Below are 20,271 nucleotides of genomic sequence, written 5' to 3' on the forward strand. Positions count from 1 at the left end.
CCCAAAAAAATTATTGGAAATCAACCTGGCTGGAGGGGCTTATCATGCCATCTTCAGGGGATGCCAGTCAAAATGCAGGCTAAGTTATAGAACTGTTTAGACAGAGCAACAGCTCAGGGTTGTCTCAAAGCTGTAATAATTATTCAATCAAAGCCACATTAAACTTTTCTTTAATTCTGGCAGAAGGAACACATTCCATTTTCCTGAGGGAAATTCAGTTACTTTTGGTTGGTTTTTTTTGTTTTTTTTTTTTTTTTTTTAATATTGCAGCTGAGGTCAGATTTGTGTTCAACCAGAGAGGTGCAGAGGCCAGAGGAGCTGAGTTAAATGACCATTACCAAAACAGAGAAAACAGATTACTAGAAAAGCAGCCAAACAACATATTTTTGTCTGATTTTCTTATTCTTCGGTTCCTCTGATGTTTCATCTTAACAGTTTTTCCATAAGGGTATAATAACAATTATTTTACTGATCAGTAGTGAGTATCAGAAGGATGTGCATGAACAATCTTGCAAGTGATGTGTAGCATATCTCTTGTTCACATGCATTCTAATGCATGTAATGTACTAATAAACTTTGAAAGGTTTTCAAATATCTCTACAAGTCATTATTTCTATGAAAATTTATCGTAGAATCACAGAACGTTTTCAGTCAGAAAGGACCTTAGAGATCATCTTTATCCCAAATTAGAGTGCTCCCGAGCTTATCTCTCATTTAACTTGACTACACAAAGGAATCTCAGTCTTAGTCCGATGCCTGTGGAAAGTGACTTGTAACGCCAGCGCTCCTTTCCTCGCCCAGCCATGCTGCGGAGGCGGCGGCTGTTCAGCTCATTTTCCTGCTGTTATTGGGAACGCTCCTCCTCCTCCGCTGGGCGCGGGGCGGGGGCCGGGGGCTGCCCGGGGCTCCCCGCGCCGGCTGCTGCAGCCCCACGGGGGCTGTGAACTGGGGGCTCCGACAGCGTTCAGCGTCCCGGGGAAACATTATCAAAACCCCGCTGTACGCGAGGGCCCCGACCCGGCCCGGCGAGCAGGACGGAGGCGGGGCCGCCCTGCCCGGCCGTGGCCTCGGCCGCGGCCCCGACCCTGACCCGGCCCGGCAGCGGCGGGGCGGAGGTGGGGCGGGCCGGCGGGCGGGCGGGGCGCAGCGGGCGCTCCGGAAGAGGGAAGGAGGGAGCGGCGGCGGGATGGCAGCGCGGGGCTCCGCGGGGGATGCCGCGCTCCGCCGGGCGGCCGAGCAGTGGCTGCTCTGGGATAAGGTGAGGGGCCAGGCAGGGCGGGGTGGGCGGCGATGGGGGCGCAGGCTGGAGACGGCTCAGGAGGCGCGGGGCGGCGCCGGACTGTTGCATTGTGCCGGTTTGGGGTGCGGTAAAAGCTCTGCTTTCAGAGCTCTCTGACACAGGGTGCTCTCCCTCCACCTCTCCGTCCATCCCCTCCCGCCCCGCGGTGGGCTGCGGGTCCGCTGCCGCTCGCTGCCGCGGCTCGGTCACCTGCAGCAGCAGCCGCCGCTTTCCTTTGGAAACCCCCAGGTTTGGATGGTGTCTCAGTGCGGCTTTCAGCTGCACTGAACGTCGTTTTCAAAAGGGCCTGTATTGTTCCGAACCGCTTCAGTCGCAGGGCAGTTGATGGACTTTAAATTATTAAAGACCAGCATACATTGCCGTGTTTCTTGTCTCTCGGTATTAAAAACCTCCTGGTACCTTCAGAATTTTGCTTAGTAAAATATTGATCCCAAAAGACGTGTGGGCTCACTTAAAAAACACTTGGGAAGGCAGAAGCTGCCAGTCCTGGTTTTTTCAGGTGTTCTTTCCCTTCCTGTTGAGACTTACCTTTGTCATTGGTTTTGACAGCACTATATGCAGAAGTAAAATCTTCTGTGTGTTTCTGTTTCCCACATACCTAAAAGAAACATCTTTCAGTCATGGTGTTCTGGAAATAGTCATGCAGTTGCTTGCTGCTGCAGGTCCCACTGAGATGCAGACCTCTCTTGGCACAATTGATTTGCATTTTTTTCTGTCCTTCATATAATTTGTTCATCTGGCTGTATTGGAACACACTGGCTGTGACCCCTCTTCAGTCACTAACGTGACTCCCCTGGGCTGAGCACTCAACAATGCCTCTGAGTTTCGTGCAGCACACATACCTGTTTGGTTAGGCATCTTCTGCTTATTTCAAAAATATCAGTGGAAACAAATAATAATTCTGTTTTTAATATTCTTTCCGGGTTCTAAAGGACATCATTAGAAGTACCTGGAGCTTGTGATTCTTCATTAAAGATCAGTCAGCTGTTTAACTGACCAGTTACCCAGTTCTGGTTTTATTAATGATAGAGCAGTGCCAAACTAGTCCTCTTTTCAGAAATGCTAATGCATCACGTCAAATTACAATAAGCTTTTGTGCCTTTTTTTCACAGTTTAAGAAAAAAAATTTTGAGAAAATAGTTTGTCTTTAGAGCCTCTTATTTGCATAACATCCCTGACCAGCATTAGTTATGTTCCTGTCTTCTGTGTAATAATTTGCTTTTCAGCTGGTTATTCTGATTATTTTGTAAAACCCTCTGGAAATTTAATGCAGGAAATTTATAGCATCTGTACTTTTGAAAGTTTAGCCCTCTGTTAACACTTGCATCTTTGACTCAGTAATAATTGACTAGTGTGCAATACCCATTGCTGATTGCTCAAAAATGATGAGGTATTCTAATTTCTCAGGGAGCTGTTACATGTTTCTATTGAGCAACAGAAGAATCAGATATAACCCTTGTCCATTTACTCTGATACGAAAAAAAAAGTTCCTTTTTGACATGCAGAGATAGGTTAATATTTAATGATGATAAGCCCCATGTTTCTTACAAAATAATTGTCTGCAAGAGCAGCCCCTTATGGCTGATGGCGGTTCTGCTGACGTAACTGGAAGTCTTTACCTACATGACAATTATTTGAGCTTGTTACCAGGGTGTTTTCATCACTCTGCTCATTGCAGTAATAACATATTTTTCATTCTTTCTATTGTCAGTCATAGAATTATGAATGGAAAATGGAAGGTAGCTTCTGGTTTTAGTAAAAATAAAATCTGCTTAGTCAGAAGTTTTTCCTCTCCTCTAAAGCCTTGTGGGGACTCCTCTACTGATGATAACTCTTTGGGCCTTCCTGTAGTGTAGATTAAAGTAAATAACTCGAGTGTTACCAGGTGATGTTCAAGCTAATTGCGCTAGTGGATATTAAGTTGGCATTAAATCAGCTGCCACTGTATTCACAGAAAATGGTACTCCCATACTCACATCTGGTTTAATTTGAGAGCAGAAAAAGCATAACCTGAGAGAACCAGTCAGAAAGGCAAAAGCCAGCACTTCCTCCTCCTGACACAATTTGGTCCTTCTTTGGTAGAGATGCTGTGAAGAGTTGATTTAAGCAGAAGAAAAAGCCAAAACCAAGATTAGTTTTTTATTTAGCTGTGTACAATGGCATCATAACATTCTCCACAAAAAAAAAATGGGAAGATTCTTAGGAGAATATAGCCATAAGGAGTTATAACAATAGTTCTGGAAAAATCATTCTGCCATATTGAACAGACTTGGGCTGGCTTTTACTATTACTTGGTGTGGGGTGGAGGCAGGCAGTGGGGAACAACTAAATTAATGCAACCAAGTTTCTTTAGAAAATTGTATGGACTGAAACTCTTAAGATGTGAGCAGCCACCTGGACATGTACATTTAACCAGCCTTAAAAAACTGGAGGATCCCTCTAGATTCACAGCACGTACCAAACCTGGGAAATTCCTCCAACAACAACAAACAAAAAACTCCTTGGCTGTGAGAGCTGCAGGATGTCCTTCTGCATTGGCATTACAGCCTCTAGTGTGTCAAACACCTGTGGAAATGTGTGTAGTATCTGCCTATAAACATGCTCATTTCAGTATTAAGAGATGACTCGTGCACGAAGCTCACACAGAGCAATTAAAAGGTGACTAGGCAGTGTACAAAACTGGATGCAAACAGTGTCATTCAGGCTTTACCTTTGAGATGTAGGCCTGATGTTAAAGCAAAAACTTGATGTCAACTTGTAAACAGCCTAAACTCAGTTATGCTGCCCTATATATTCTACAACAACATAGAATTATATGTATTCTTACAGAATGTAATTACTCAATAATAATGGATAATTCTGTCAAGCCACCTACAAGGAAGTGTTAGTTATAACATTCTTGGACTGGTAAATTGGTAATTTTTGCACTGGAAATCAGTAATTCTGAGGTGCCTAATTGTATATTTGACTCAAGAAGCTGGATTTCCTTTTTTTAATTCTTTAGTTTATTCTGCATTATGCAGTTTGCTCATTAGTACCAAAGGCTCTTTAGCTTTACATTTAAATTTTGTTTTCCTTTTTGCCTAGAAGGATATGCTTTCCCTTGCTATAAGCATACCTAAGTCATCCAGGAAATAGTAAAGTCTGTGACTTTTATGAGGTCATTTGATTGCCTAGAAATCAAAGTTTGTGTCCTTTTGGAAATGATAATCTTTGTACTCAGAGTAAAGTGTGTGTACTTGTGCAGTGAATAACCTGCTGCCTCTCCAGAGAATGCTGTTGTCAGGAGTCTGCCACCTGTCCTCTTGGCTCATTAGTTCTCAAGAAATCAAATACTGAACTTCACAAGTCTCATGTTACTGTATTGAAAAGTTGAGGCTTTGCTCAGCATATAGGACTTTGCTAATTCTCTAAGTCTGGAAACAAAAAGAGTAATTAACAATAGAGAATCTGTGCAAGCAATATACCAAGAAAAGCAATGAAAGTTAGAAACTCCTCACTGTTTTCAAGTGGTCTGACATGGCCTTTTTGTTGCCACTCTCAAATAATTTTATTTAGGAATTTGGCTGTAGTTTCTAGGTTTTCATCCTAAGGTTGTGCTTATTTTTACAAGCATTACCTGCAAATATGTTGAAAATTAGCTTTTGCCCAGTCTGCTTAGTTTTGCTGCTACCTCTGGTGCTAGCCAGTCTTGGGACAAGGTTATGATTTAATTTGTTTTAAACTCTACATATAGTGCTATAGAAATAACAAATATTTGTTAATAATTAGCTTAACTTACTTGCTTAAAGGTTCAGTGTAGTTCTTGTGTTGTGATGAAGGAAAAAATCTCTGAACTGTGGAAGTGCTGCTTTTTGTTTGTTTTGTTTTTAAAAACAGAAAACATTGAATGTCCCAAGTTTTGAGATGCATATATATACACACACATTGCTGTCCAGGTAGCATGTTCACTTAAGGAGATAAAGCTAAAGTAAGTAATACTTGAGGTTGTACTGATTTAAAATTAAGAAGACAGCAGGAGTTCTGGTGTTCTTGAAGTTGTGTGCCATGTTTTGTTACTGAAACCCAGAGATTGAGACAGAAGGTCAGTTCTGTTAAAACAAACAAAACCTCATTTAGAGTATCTGAATTTTGTATCAACAGAATCCAAAAACTTACACAATCGTCAAACAAGTGCTTGCGGAAGGAAATGCCGGAGAACTGCAGAAATACTTTGGCTCGCGGATGGAGTTTGGCACAGCAGGGCTCAGAGCTGCCATGGGAGCAGGGATTTCCCACATGAATGACTTGACTATTATCCAGACAACCCAGGTATTGTGTTCAGCACTTTATCTCACTTAACTAGTTGTGTGTATGAATGGAAGGGCCTCATTTACGGCAAGCAAATGAGTATTCTGTGGAAGTACAAGTTGTCTCCTATTCTTCCAGTTTTTAGAAGTAATTTAAATTATAATTACTAGCTGAGTGCTGATCTCTGAAAACAAGCAGAGAGAAGCTAATAAACCATTAAAAGAAGTTACTTTCTGTGTTTGATTTGCAATTTAATTTATACACAGCTGCAGTGAAGCTCAAGTGTTAGAGTTAGTGCTGTTGTAACATCTACAAAAAGACCCCAAAGGTAGCCAACGTTTGGATAAGCTTGGTGTGTGTTGGACATGGATTTACATAAAGGCAGTGAAGGTATGTATAAATACATGGATCCTAAAGTAGATCTGCTTGAGGAAAAAATCCACAACCTGGAATAACTGCAGCCTGGAGTGGTGGTCTATCATGTGCTAAAGAGATGTCATTATTAAGGGGGAGATTTGGTTAAAAACCTGAAATGCTGGCCAGCTGTTCTCTTCTTCATGTGACACATAAGCTGAATCATTTCTCAAAACCTGCAGTTTGGACTAATTGTGTTACCTGTTCATTTTTGGACTTGGTTCTGATATTTTAAAAAATACTTAAATGCTGTCCAGGTTTGCAATGTTGAGTTGAAGGTTTCTGGTATGTCTTGGTGTTTATTGGTCCTGGACAAGCTGAATCCCAGAGCAGCAGTGAGATGCTATGTGTGCTCAGCTTCCTAAGACATCAGCATCTTAGCAATTACCTTAATGCTGTGATAAATCAAACATCAAGATTGGGTTAATTGTTGTTGTCTTTAGGGATTTTGCAGATACCTTGAGAAGAATTTCAGTGACCTGAAAAAGAGAGGAGTTGTGATTGGGTTTGATGCTCGTGCTGATCTTTCCAGTGGAGGTAGTAGCAAAAGGTACTTCTTAGGTTTTGTATTTAGTATTTTGTAGATGCCTTGTGTGATCTGTGATAGATTTGTCTCTACTTCAACTGTATTTTCTTTGTGTAAAGTGAATTAATAGTGGGATTTACAGTATTCTTATGTACTGGTAATGCCAAGACAGTTGTTAGAGCTGTGCTTTGTTGGGAATAGTGAGGGAACACATTTAAATTTAGTCTGTATATAATAATTGAGATATATTGATAAGTGGTGGTGTTTGCTGTCAGGATTTTGTAATTGTGTTAGGGTAGGAGGGAAAGGTATGACTTCTAGGAAAGAATTGGTAAGAAAATGAATATATTCCTTAGGTATCTTTTCTTCTTGTTTAGGTTTGCAAGACTTGCTGCCAATACCTTCATCAGTCAGGGAGTTCCGGTTTATCTGTTCTCTGATATAATACCAACTCCCTTTGTGGTAGGTTTTTCTATTATATCTTTTTATGTACTATATCTTTATATACACACAACTTCTGTCAGATATCTTGCATTATTTATATTAAGGATAACTACACAAACCAGTTCTTGCTTATTAAGCTCTTCCTGCAGTTAGTCGGGTACTTACTTAGCTATGTATAGTTTACAACATTCATAGCGAAAGAATTTTACCTGGTTTGTTTGGGGTTTTTTTTGTTGGTGGTGGTGGTTTTTTTGGTTTGTTTTTGTTTTGTTCTGTTTTGGGTTTTTTTGGAGGGGAGGAGGTGCAAGGGCAGGTATTGAATCCAAAATAGCAAGCTGTTGGAGTGCAGTGATGTTTTGCCAGCAGGGTTGTTGGATTGTGTCCACAATGTTGGATTGTGCTCCCATCAGAACACCAGGTGTCTCCAGAGCAATGCAGAAAAGCCCTGCTCTTGGTCCTTGTACTAAAAGCAGTAATTTCTCCTATACCAGTTGCTCCAGTGAGCATTGCAAACAGAACACAGTGGTATAAAGACTTTCTGCATAGCATTCTTATACAATTTTTGTAGATTTAGGGTCAGATTCTTCATAGTGCATCTTAAAGTGTTGTTGCACGAACTGCAGTTGATTGCATTTCACTATTAAATAAAGAACCAGGGGTAAACACAAATAGGACCTGTATTCATGAATAATTTATTTTAATGCATTCCATCTGTTTTGAGCTGATTTATAAGAACTCTCTTCTGAACCCCAGTTGAGTGGTTGCTCCCAAAAGCCAGAATGGATGAGACTGCTTGAGCTGCGTTTCTCTGCCCCGTGCTGACTTCTGTCATTGCAGAAGTCTTGGCACCCTCTAAGGCCTTGTGTACCTCAAGTCATTCTACAGTAGGCAACACGTGCATCTGGCTTCCTTCTAGAAATACCCTGCCCTAGGGACTCACAAAGCATCTGGAACAACATTAATAACATATAAATGGAAAAATGCACGAGAAAAAACAAGGCTAAAGTTGTGCCACATGGAGTCTAGTGGAGCAAGTACTATTTAGCTTTTGCTTTAGGGAGTCGGTGTGTAGGAATCACATCCTGACTTTTCATTCAGCACTATGGAAGTATTATGTATGCCTGAGAAGAAATAATATATAATATGTTGCACATTCTGCTTTGAGTAACTTTCTCTTGTTGCAGCCATACACAGTAACTCATCTGAAGCTTTGTGCTGGAATTATGGTTACTGCTTCTCATAATCCAAAACAAGACAATGGTTACAAGGTATTCCAATGTAATCTATTTTCTGGCTTTTTTTTTTCCATGTAGATAAACGAATACCTATCATGGTATAGACTAAATTACTAGTCTCTATCTCTCTTATCTCTTCTATGTATTTAAAGCTAGTATCATGTTAAACTGATAATATAATTAAAATCTTTGCTCTAGAAAGCAGGATGCCATTGTGATCTACTGTCCATTTAAAAAAACACAGATGAACTGCCTGTGCACCGGTCATTCAGTAGCTGGGCAGTCATATACCGACTGTTTCCAACACACAAAAATGGAATTTTGTTAGTAAATGACTGGGCCTTTTTTGTGTTTCATTATGGATCTTGATATCTTTTGATAAAATTAAACTGCTTTTTTTTTTTAATAGAATAAAAAATGGGGTGTGAGAAGAAACACTGAGAATATGAACAGATTATTTTGGGTATACCTAGGCCTAATTTACTGTAATACTGTAGTGAATGTACTGCACTTTAACCAACAAAAACCAAAACTATCTTACAAGATTAATGATCAAATACTCACTTTCCTATTTTGATTTAGGTTTACTGGGAAAACGGTGCTCAGATCATTTCCCCTCATGACAAAGGAATTTCTCAGGCAATTGAGGAGAACCAAGAACCGTGGCCTCAGGCTTGGGATGACAAAGTGATTGACAGCAGCCCACTACTTCATGATCCATATGCCATGGTCAATAAGGAGTATTTCAAAGACATACAGAAACAGTGCTTTTACAGGTGACTGGTGTTAATTCCTTTAAGAATACAGGATATCCCATGTAGTGTGTTAGCAGGGCAGTTTAAATTGATGGAAGTGAGTGGCCACAGTCCTGCCATGACCCAGTTCTGCCTGTGCCTTTTTGTCACCTTCTGTGGTAGCACTGGCAGCTGTGTGGAGGTGTAGTAAGTCAGTTCATAAGGCTGTCCTGGCAGAAGTCTGACCCAGTAAAGTGAGCAAATTTCTGGGGATACCATCTTCCCTGTGTTTTCATGGCCATGCATCGGCCAAGTGTCATAGCAAGATTGGGGCTGCTGGAGGTGAACTGGCTTGGACAACCACCAGCCTTAAAACAAGATTCTGAAAAAGACAGTGAACCAGGTTGTTAAGTCAATTCTGGACAAAGAAGTTCTTGCTCTGTTGTTCCAGCCTTGCTTTTGCTCCTGGTAGCCTTGAGTGCCTTACAACAGCCTATTTCTATCACTTGCTCAGTAAAATCTTTACTCAGCAAAATTAAGTAGATGTTTCTCTTAGTGATTAACAGTTAGAATTGATTTATATAGTAAATGAATATCAATCTTTTATATCTGCTTATTTTATGTAAAAAATTTAACCACCAATAACCATGTTCTTACTCTTGCTAAAAACAGTCAGGAGTTACTGGAAAGCTGGGGCTATTAAACTGCTTTTTCAGAACTGGAATTAAATGTCTCCTTAGGAGTTTGCATGATTTTAGGTATGCCCAACACCTTTTACTTCCTAAAAATGAGTGTGCTGAAATTGGGCAGACTGCTGTTGACTCTCTGTGTTCAGAGTCTTTGGGGGTGGTGTAAATGCTAGAGTTGGGGATGAGTCGTCTCTTTAGTCAGTTGTATTTGTTTTTCACTCACCTTCTTTGGGGTGTGTAGAGTGTACTGTCTTTCTTACTCCGGTGGTTTGCACATAGCAGGATATTGGATGCCAAGAGTGACTCATATTGTTAAAAAATTAGGCTAAGCTGATTTTCAAGTCATTGCTTTTAAAATCTGACCTCCTTTAATTGATAATTTTAACAGCGATATAGAATACTGAGTTGTATCTGTTTCCAAACATAGTCAGTTTTGTGCAGAACATCTTTCATGTCCAAGTTTACTGTTAACCTGTTTTATTTCAGGAATATAAACAAGGAAACAAACCTGAAATTTGTTCATACTTCTGTGCATGGCGTAGGACATAAATTTGTGCAGTTGGCATTCAAGGCATTTGACCTTAGCCCTCCTTTTGCTGTTCTGGAGCAGAAAGATCCTGATCCAGACTTTCCTACAGTGAAGTATCCAAATCCTGAAGAAGGCAAAGGTGTTCTGGTAAATAGATTTTTTTTTAATAGTTGTAATGTCTTTCAGTGTTCTTTTTGCCAGAAGTCACAGCTACAGATATTGTTTGGAGGTCTATTTTTAATCTGTTTCATAGCCTTACATTTAGTGAAGAGTTAGCTGGTGTCCTTTCATTGACATAACCCTCTTTGAAGCAGTCAGGTTCAACTGAGTTAGCTATAACTTTTTACTACTTTGTGCTCTAACAGAATGGGCAGGATCTGCTCATGGGATAAAGTGATAGTTAGCTTAAAAAATAAAATAATAATAAAAATCTTCTAAGTTGTTTTAGGAAGGCTTCTACTCTTTTGTTCCGACACAACACCAGGAGGGGGCAGAAGTCCTGACAGGTAGTTAGAGTTTCTGCTACTATTTCTGTTAGACTTTGTTACTGAAGGATTCCAGTAAATCTAGGTAGATTTTAAGTTGGGCTACAAAAGTGGAATGATGTAGGTAAAGTTAAATGTCCTGACTATATTCTTCTGCTGCCAGGCTAGAAATTTTTGGGGTTTTTGAGAGACACATAATGATTTTGGGTGTTTGAGGTTAAATAAATTGGGAAAATTACTTGAAACCTATAAAGAACGTGAAAATAGTATTTGGGAATATTAATGCTCATCTGGTCCTGCTTGCCACTTTTCCAGACATTGTCTTTTGCTTTGGCTGAAAAAGATGGGGCAAGAATCATTTTAGCAAATGATCCTGATGCTGATCGACTGGCAGTGGCAGAAAAACAAGAGAGGTATGGTAATAAAGTAATGAGAACCATTGACATCTTTTACTCCCAAGGTTAGGCTCATTTGGGAAACTCTTGCTACTTGTGTTGCAGAGAAAGAATAGTCACAGTAGTAATTTTTGGATTGAAAACACACAGAAATATGAGAAGACTGTATGAAGCAGACCACAGGAGGGGTAGGATATAAAATAATGATCAATATTAGACAGTGTACAGAAGCCTGAATAAATAGCTGACACTTCTTGTCGTTTAGGCATGCATAGAAGCATGTCAGTTGTTGTTACTGTGCTCTGCTGTGTTGTTACCTTTTCAAAGGTAGGTTTTCAGTTGGATTTTTTTCACATAAGAATGACAAATATTTTTCATTCTAGGTTTATTAAACAATAACTTGGATTCGGGAGAATCTGTATAGTTCCCTGATAATCTCTTTTAGTATGAGTGTATTCTTTCTCAAATCCTGTTAAACCAAACATTTTACTCATCATTAGATGATTTGTGCTTCTCTTGCTCAGTTTCCCACTTATTTACGTAATGTTACATAATTGCATTTCACTTTAAGGTTTTTCACAGTTTGGTACTTCTTGGTGTAGTCATTGGTACTCTCCCCTTCAAGAACCACCTATATGTGCATTATTTATCTTTGCATACCCAGTCAAAGAAAGGGATCACAAAAGATAAACTTGCTCAGTCAGGGGCTTACCATGAATTGTTCATATTTGTGAAATGTAACCTATAGTTCTGACTCAATATGGCTATCCCCTTATTTCATGCTCTCTGATATTCTGCACTTCTCCAATTGTTTCTATTTCTGTATTGTGGTTTTATCTGATGAATAAAAGAAAGCTGAAGTTCAAGCACTTGGTATCATATCTACAAAGAGTAGTGTTTCTCCTTGATCTACCTTGATAAAGCAGAAACTAATCTGAGCAGTTAGAAACTGTCAATCCTTCAAGGTTTTCAGTTTAGAGAAGAGCAGAAAAAAAAAATCTGCTCCTGGGCTAGCATATATGAATTTCCTATGCATGAGAGCCAGAAGAGGGATGTAAATTTATGGCAACAGTCTTTGGTACCTAAGGGATGATATGGGGATATGATGGGTATCCTCAGCTGTTGTGGATGAATTAAATAGTTGAATCTGTATCAGTCAGACAAATTTCAAAAGTTCAGTAAAAGGTGACAGTGCAAATACCCGTTTTGCTCAACAGATAACGAAAAAAGCTAAAGTAGTAGCTTTAAAAGTGGGGATTTGGGGTGCTTTTAAAGGCTCATTATCCTCACAGCATGAACTAAGGAGGTTTCTCTGCCTTTGGAAGAAAATGATTTTATGTGGACACTGCTGTCTCGGACAGTGTTAGTTGGAAGGTTCATATTTCAGTGGTTTTGGTCTGTGCCAGCCTGTGCCAGTTGGCAATACAGCATTGAGGAGAAGGTATAAAAAGTTTCAGATTATGCTAGTTATGATGGGTTAAAACAAGAATGCAAAATCACTCGTGCTTTTTGTCTGAAAACTTTGAGCTACCAGAAACTTGAGGAGGGGTGTTATTTTATTGTGTCCATTACCAGTGAGAGCATGGTGCTCTCATTCTGCTGCCTCTGTGCTCGTTGTTTGGCCAGTCTTAGCTGTCTCCTAACTTCAGTCCTGCCTCTTCTCAGACTTCTGCCGTAGCTTTTCATAACTAATCAGTTATTAATATAGGCTTCTACAGTCTCTGTACTTCTTCTTTGACAGAACCTCCTGCTAGAGCACACTCTCTCAGCACTCTTACACTAAGTTGCTGCTGTGCATTGCTTTGTGCCTGTTGGCATCAATAAATGCAGGAGACTGAGTCTGCTTCTCTTTCACAACAGGTACTGTTTCTGTAGGTCTTGGTTTTGTCAGTTTGGAAGTGTCTCTGTCCCCTTTTGTGACTGGGAATTTTTTTGACAATTTTGACATTTGTCCTTCCTTTTTTCTTCCTTTTTTTCCCTGTTCTAGCAACACATCAATATTAATCTTTTTTACCCACTTAAGATTTTTTTTTCCAATCTTCCCAATGACTAATGGATGTATTTGTGATTAAATTAAAAGTATTTGTCACTAGGTCAACTAAAAATACTGATCACTTGAGAACTGTATTTTTGTGTCTTTGTGCTTGTCTTAAACACCGAGTTTATAATTTGTATGATGAACATTTTTGTTTTACTTAAAATATGTTGGAAATATCACTGTTTCATCTTTAGATAACTGCAAAAACTTAAGTATATGATGGAGAAGAAAGGTAACAATTTCAGAATGCTTTGGGGGAGGAATTTTTTTGTTTGTTCATTATGAGCACATGATACCTTGTTACTGTTACTTGGCAGTACTTTATTTGTTAATATTCATTTATAGAAGAACCAATAGATTTTTTTTGCCCCCTGTATTATTCTTTGAATTCATGTATTTTCTAATATTTTTTTGCCTCTAGTGGTGAATGGAAAGTGTTTTCTGGAAATGAACTGGGAGCTCTTTTAGGCTGGTGGATCTTCACTTGCTGGAAAAATAACAGTAGGGATACGCGTGCCATTAAAGATGTCTACATGTTATCCAGTACTGTTTCTTCCAAAATCCTGAGAGCAATTGCACTAAAGGAAGGTTTTCACTTTGAGGTAAGCAACATGTTACACATTATTCTATGTTCTTGTATTAGTAAAACACTGCTTTTCTTTTTAATGCCTTTGATTTCTCCTCACTGCTGTAGGAAACACTAACAGGTTTCAAGTGGATGGGCAACCGTGCCAAGCAGCTCATGGACCAAGGGAAAGCTGTTCTTTTTGCATTTGAAGAAGCTATAGGTAAAAGGCAGAATGTTATGTTTTCATGTCTTGCAAAATAGTGAAAATAGAACCACTGCAAAAAGTGACAGAATTGCAGAGAATCACAGAATGGGTAGGGTTGGAAGGGACTGCTGGAGGTTATTTGGTCCAACCTTCCTGCTCAAGCAGGGCATCCTGGGGCACATCACACAGGACTGGGCCCAGATGGTTCTTGAATATCTCCTAGGAAGGAGTTCTACAGTTTCTCTGGGCAACCTCTGCCAGCACTCTGTTAGTGTCTCAGTAATGAAGGAAAATGTAAAAATGGCAACATAAGGGTGTCCTCAATATAATGGGTATATTTCCTGTGAGTAACAGAAAATTATCTATTTGGCTAATTGATTCTAGTTGTTAAAACCTTTGTATCTCTGCTCAGCACAAAGGGTGTGAGCTAGGACAAATACAGTAGCGTGGCTATGCAGATTTGGATTGCAAATTCTGCATAAACTATTAAAAAAAAAGGAAACAAACACATTTTTCAGCCTTGAAGTTGAGGGTTTTTTACCTGACAGGTTTAAAGTCAGTGTAAATGGGAATAAAATAAAGTAAAAACTACTCCAAATTACATTTGTAAACTGGAAAGCCATGGTTGAAAGCCACAAATGAAAGTTAAGAATGCAGAGAAAATTGTAAAACTATAATGCTATTTAATTATCTTAGTACCTGCAAAACAGAGAAAATGTGACTAATTTCACAGATGATTATCAGTGTTACCTTACACAACCGTATAAGGTAATCACGTTTGGGACAATGCTATACTTGCATTGTGTGGCATTTCTCTTTCTAGAAAGCTCATAAGGACCTGGGAGCATATGGCACTGATATGATGCAAATCTGTCTTGAAATCCTGTTAAATACCTTGCTATCAAAATTAACACTGATTAAAAGATACAATTTTTCTACTTTTGGTAGTGTGCGTTTCTCCTTTCAAAGATGTTGGCTAACCTTCCCTCCTCATCCTATTTCCTGTTAAAAATGTGTCAAATTATATCTAATGTTCGTTGTTTAGGATATATGTGTTGTCCTGCTGTTCTGGACAAAGATGGTGTCAGTGCTGCTGTTATAACTGCAGAGATGGCCAGCTTTTTGGCAACCAGGAATTTGTCTTTGTCTCAGCAGCTGAAAGCTGTCTATGATGAGTGAGTTCAATTTTAATTTTTTATTTTTCAGATTTTCTCAATTTCACATATTGGGATTAATAGGGGCTCAATAGCAACCTATAGTTTATAAAGAAATAAAATGTGGATTGTTGTACTATTAAGACAATTCTGTGCTAATAGTAATCTTCCAGAAAGTGTTCCTGCCTTGTAGACATGAATATATTTATGACTTTGTGTTGTTTTAAGGTATTTTAAATATAGTAATAACTACCTTACTAATTCTCTGTTAATTAATGAGATCTTTGTGATGTTTTTCTTCACTTGTCTGAAAGGTTTTTTTCCTTTTGGGAAGTTCTCCTTTTACAGATCCTTTTACAGAAGATTGGGCAGGTTTTTGTCTAGCTGTATTGCTGAGCTGTAGAGATTATAGTGCATCTTACTGCTTAAATGAGGCAGACACACAAAAATGTTGATGACAGAATGGGTCTAAGTAGCTCTGCCTTATTTATGTTATGCATAGAAGCCAGCTTGCTTCTGTCCTTGCAGAGCTACTTATGATTAAATTCATTCTAGTTGGCTCTAAAGATAGGCTTATATTGTATTATTCTTTTTTTTTTTTTTTAATAGATTATTGTTGTTGAGTTTTGGTTGTCCTTTTCTCTTTCTGCTCCTGATTAATGAGATTTGAGCTGATTATGCAGAAGTGCTGTGACTGCCCATTACTCTTGGCTGTATGGAGCTGGGTATCCCCCTGAGTGCTTTTAATATGAGGCACTACTTTTTCTTTTGTTCTTTTTTAATGTGTTCAAAGAAATCAATAGCAAAGATGAAGATTGGACTTCATGGGGCAGGGAGTGGTCTTTGTGGAGGTTTTTGGTTGTTTGTTTTAAGGGAGGGAGCAGCACTGGCTGTTTGATTCTCTCCAGCTCTTCATGTCTCATAGACACTAACAAGGGAGTGGGAACGTGCAAAGAAACTCATGGTAAACTCCAGCCTTTGTGCTGCTTGTTTTGCCAGTCCTGAGTTCTCATTTGTGTGCAGCACTGGCCATGCTTGTTGCATTGTCTCTTTAGGAAGGAATCAAGTGGCAAAGACTTGCTTACACTGCATAGATAAATTGTGTGATATAAAAGCATGAAAGAGGAATTCATACCTAGAGTGGCAAATACAGCATCTGATGGGAGAATTCCCTTAAATGCTCCTAGCTGGAAGTGCATATTCAAGAATTGAATATTCAACCTCTGGCTTGAGGGTTTTTTATTATTTTTTAAATACTAATGCAGTAAACACCTGCTTTAGATTGACCTGAAAATATTTGACTGGATGGAATTGAGCTGTGCCACAGTGCTGCTGTGTATATAGCCACTGCAGAGGACTCAGAGCTGCTTTAGCATGAAAGCAGTCTATAAGATGTCACTGCACATAGTCCCTCTTTGTGGCAAAGCTACAGCTAGAAAGAAGGATACAAATCTGCCCCACTAAATTGCCCTATTGTTGGATAACGAGCTGGAAGGAGGGTTCTTGTTTTGGGGAGCTGGTTTGTATGTGTTTGATTTTTGTTTGTGGCTAATATAGAGTTGCTGCTTTCTACTTCTTAGTACTTCACTTTTTTGTCAGATTTGCCTTGTGAGTTACACTTGAAGCAGAAGAAACTCTATTTTGTACTTTGGAAATGTAGAAGTGGAATCTGTCTTGAAGTAAATGCAGATCAGGAAAAGGACATGGTCCTAATAGGCTTTCACTTCTTTCAGACACAGGATTGGTTTTGTTAATTCCCTTACTGAATTCTTAAGACTAATTAAACTACTATTAACCTTCAAGATGTCCATTTAAGTATAAACATGACCCTATTTAAGAAGACATTCAGATTTCTAGCGTGAACATCCTCGTACTAATGAAGATTCAGCCCCTCAGATTTTCACTGCCATCAAGGATATTTGTCAAATCTTGATTTATAGCAAGAGTTCACTTGAACAACCAGTCAAGGCTTGTATGCTTTCCAGCAACATGCTATTTTGAAAAGTCAGTGTTACCAGGTCATTTATCTTTGATGCATCACATTCCCTGGCAAACAGGGGAGGTAGAGAGACGACATTCAGAACAGACTGGTTTAGTAAAAACACTTTATTGGGAGAGTAGAAACACTTTATGAAGTGTGATTGGAGAGAGCAGTTTAGAATTTGTTTTACTTAGAAAAGATCAGCTGGAATCCACTCGAAGAAGCTATTAGATGTAGTCTCTTCCCTTCGTATGGTGGCTCTTCAAGCCAATAATGGTATCTTTTTTTTCTTCTGGTTTTGCTGTAAACTTTCTCAGTTTTCATCATTAAAAATAAAAGGCATCTCCACAGAAGTTGCTTTAAAGTATGTAAAATGGGATAATTAAGCTGTTTAGACATTTGTAAAATTGTAAAGGCATGAACTGATGCTTCAGTTGGGTGAGCATGAGTACAGAGTGTTGCTTTTTGGAAGGTTGTATAATGTGTCTGGTGTACAACTTTTAGAATATTGCTTCTTGGATTCACTAATATTGTGTCTTCACAGATATGGCTTCCATATTACCAAAGCTTCCTATTTCATCTGCCATGATCCTAAAGTTATTCAACAGCTTTTTGACAACCTTAGAAATTTTGATGGAAAAAACACATACCCAAAGTCTTGTGGTAGATTTAAAGTTTCTGGAATAAGGGATCTAACTACTGGGTATGACAGCAGCCAGCCAGATCAAAAGGCTGTAAGTATCTTTCTAAATTACGTGTAAATCATGTGTGATGCATATACACATACATAAAACGTTCTATGGAGAAACAGCAAACATACTTACGTACTGATTCATAAAATAAGTTAGATTGGTGATGATTGTTTTGCCTTGGTGAGAGGAAGGGAAGCCAAGGGGATGCAAGGGGTTTTTTTGGGTTTTGTGGTGTATTTTTCTCTCCAGGATGAGAGTTTGTAGAGGGTGGTAGGAGGATCTTGCAGCCTTGCTGCAGCAATCTGCATTGTTTTCTTGTGAGTGCAAGTTCAACTCTCTGTTAAGATGTGGCTTTGGATTCTATATTTTTCCACAATCTCCATTTCCTTTCCTCCTGGGAAATGCCATGACAACTCAACTTCTAGCAGTAAAAGAATTGTCTAGATTGGAAATGAGCTACCTAGCAGTGATGCAGTTCAGCCAGATTCCAGGCTGAGGGCAAGGTGGTCCTTGTGGTCTCAAGACCACAGTGTTGAAGAAAACAGAACTAAACTATGATTCTAGCTGATTCTTTTATCATATTATCTAACATCAAGTGATGGGTTTATATATAGTCTCTTTTCAGGTTTTGTTTTTTTTTTTTAATATTCTGAATATTTCTAGATACTTCCTACTAGTAAAAGCAGCCAAATGATAACGTTCACTTTTGCTAATGGAGGAGTGGCCACAATGAGAACCAGTGGGACGGAACCAAAGATCAAATACTATTCTGAACTTTGTGCACCCCCTGGAAAGAGGTATTGTCACTTACAGCAGTACATTTGGTGTAACAGACTCTCTGTGGCTTTTTGGTATTGTTTTAGTGAAATAAGATCTCTCCACAGTCAATATTACTGAAGTCATTTTAGTGAATATATTTGTGTAAAGCTTCAACTCTGCAAAATTTGTTGACACATTCTTGTCACTGAAATTTCTTCAAACTCAGTTTTGCATTCAATGTAAACAATATCAGGAAAAACATTCTGCCTTAAATAAATGCAAATATTTTCACCTCTTTTTTTGCATACTTAGTTGCTTTAAAGTTATTAAATCAAATATAAAGTGTTCTAATATATTTCAAACTTTTTATATTTAGTAATTGTATCCTTAAGTAGTACCTTTGGAAGCCATACAGTCTTAAAGATAAATAATTATTAACTTATATAATGAAATAAACTTTTTCACAGCTGAAAAGTCATCTAAGAATACTGTTACAAGTATAAATATACTTCTAATCACGTTGAGTAATAGAAGGTCTTCTGAACTCAGATTGGCCATTCTGCTTCAGATGATATTGTGGGGTTATGTTTCTTCATAGTCTTCATGTGTACCAGTTGAAAGTGAACATCAGTGCATTGCGATAAGAAATCAAATATGTATACTTTTAGCATTAATAGAAAATGCTTGTCTAAAGCAATGCAACAGATTTTAAAATTCCTCATACTAAAAATATACATTTTAGCTTTTCCATTGTTTCACTGTTTTCTGTATTTGTGTGATTTTTGTTTTCCAGTGATGTTGAACAGCTGAAAAAGGAGCTAGATGAGTTGGTCAACGCTCTTGAAAAACACTTCTTTCAACCAGAAAAAAACAAACTTCAACGGAAGACTGAGTAAAATAGCAAAATTACTACCTTGATTGGCTTTTGCAGCATTAGAAGTGCATTATTTAAAAAGTTGAGGTTTTTTGGACCAAACATCTGAGAACTCTGACTACAAACACTTCAGCTTTTAAGAGTTATTTTGGGTACTCTTGGCTCTAGTATCTTATTTTGGAAGGAAAGTACCTTTACCCTTAATCAACCAAAAAAATCCAATCAGCTAAACTAAAGGCTTTATGAACCAAAAATTGACTGCAAATATATTTAAATCAAAACTTGTTTTAATTAAATATAAGTAATATTCTGATATCTGAAACAGCCTGTTTTGTGGTGACTTATTTCTTTTGTGTGGATATAATCTGATAACACTGTGCAATTTTGTCTAGGTTTTGATTTGCAAAGCAAGTTCTTCTCTTAACAGGAAGTATTTAAAGCCTGTAGTGAGACTTTGACAAACTTGAGGCAGATGATTCAGAACTAGTGATCTTTCTTAGGAATTTTGGCCTAAGAAATAATAAACAAGAAACTCACAGCAAATTTCCTGAATATCTATTTGCTGTGGGACTATGTTTCATATTCTGGGCTGGAGATACAAAATGTTCTAAACTGTCTTTGAACACCATGAATCCATTCTGATGGTATATTTACATACAGCACCTTTTTGTTGCCCCACTCAACTAAGCATGATTAGTTCAATGCATAGCCCTGTTTTAGAGCCTCTCACACTGTTTGCTGCCATGCCTTGGTGCATAACTCTGCATGTCTAATTCAGAGCAGAAGTTTCCATTTCATTGCGTGTTCTTGTCTGTGCTTGCAAAGCCTGAGAGGGTTTTTTGGAGGTTGCCAGTTGACCTTAATATGGGGCTTTTCTGCATTTTCAGTACTTGCTTTGGATATCAGCCGTAATAGTCACAACCATAGCTACATACCTCTTATAACTGCAAAACTTCTCA

General features: G+C 38.6%; 1 protein-coding gene across 1 annotated transcript; it reads left to right on the top strand.

Annotated features, from left to right (window-relative positions):
• The first annotated feature begins 1,099 nt into the window (after nucleotides 1–1,099).
• PGM2 (phosphoglucomutase 2) lies at nucleotides 1,100–19,634 on the top strand. Its single transcript, XM_063401755.1, has 14 exons — nucleotides 1,100–1,258; nucleotides 5,444–5,611; nucleotides 6,448–6,554; nucleotides 6,908–6,992; nucleotides 8,159–8,242; nucleotides 8,792–8,985; nucleotides 10,119–10,308; nucleotides 10,962–11,059; nucleotides 13,501–13,681; nucleotides 13,774–13,867; nucleotides 14,898–15,027; nucleotides 17,532–17,721; nucleotides 18,343–18,476; nucleotides 19,232–19,634. Exons 1-14 carry the CDS (start codon nucleotides 1,187–1,189, stop codon nucleotides 19,332–19,334), a joined length of 1,830 nt encoding a protein of 609 aa, XP_063257825.1. The 5' UTR covers nucleotides 1,100–1,186; the 3' UTR covers nucleotides 19,335–19,634.
• Nucleotides 19,635–20,271: the final 637 nt, after the last annotated feature.

The sequence above is a fragment of the Prinia subflava genome, chromosome 7 (assembly GCF_021018805.1).
Source record: "Prinia subflava isolate CZ2003 ecotype Zambia chromosome 7, Cam_Psub_1.2, whole genome shotgun sequence".
In the NCBI taxonomy this organism is placed as follows: Eukaryota; Metazoa; Chordata; class Aves; order Passeriformes; family Cisticolidae; genus Prinia; species Prinia subflava.

What these genes read in the sequence shown, in the direction of transcription:
- PGM2 (XM_063401755.1), top strand. Translation starts at nt 1,187, where the DNA reads ATGGCAGCGCGGGGCTCCGCGGGGGATGCCGCGCTCCGCCGGGCGGCC. An exon ending in AGTGGCTGCTCTGGGATAAG is followed by an intron (nt 1,259 to 5,443) that starts GTGAGGGGCCAG and finishes TTGTATCAACAG; the next exon opens with AATCCAAAAACTTACACAAT. An exon ending in CTATTATCCAGACAACCCAG is followed by an intron (nt 5,612 to 6,447) that starts GTATTGTGTTCA and finishes TGTTGTCTTTAG; the next exon opens with GGATTTTGCAGATACCTTGA.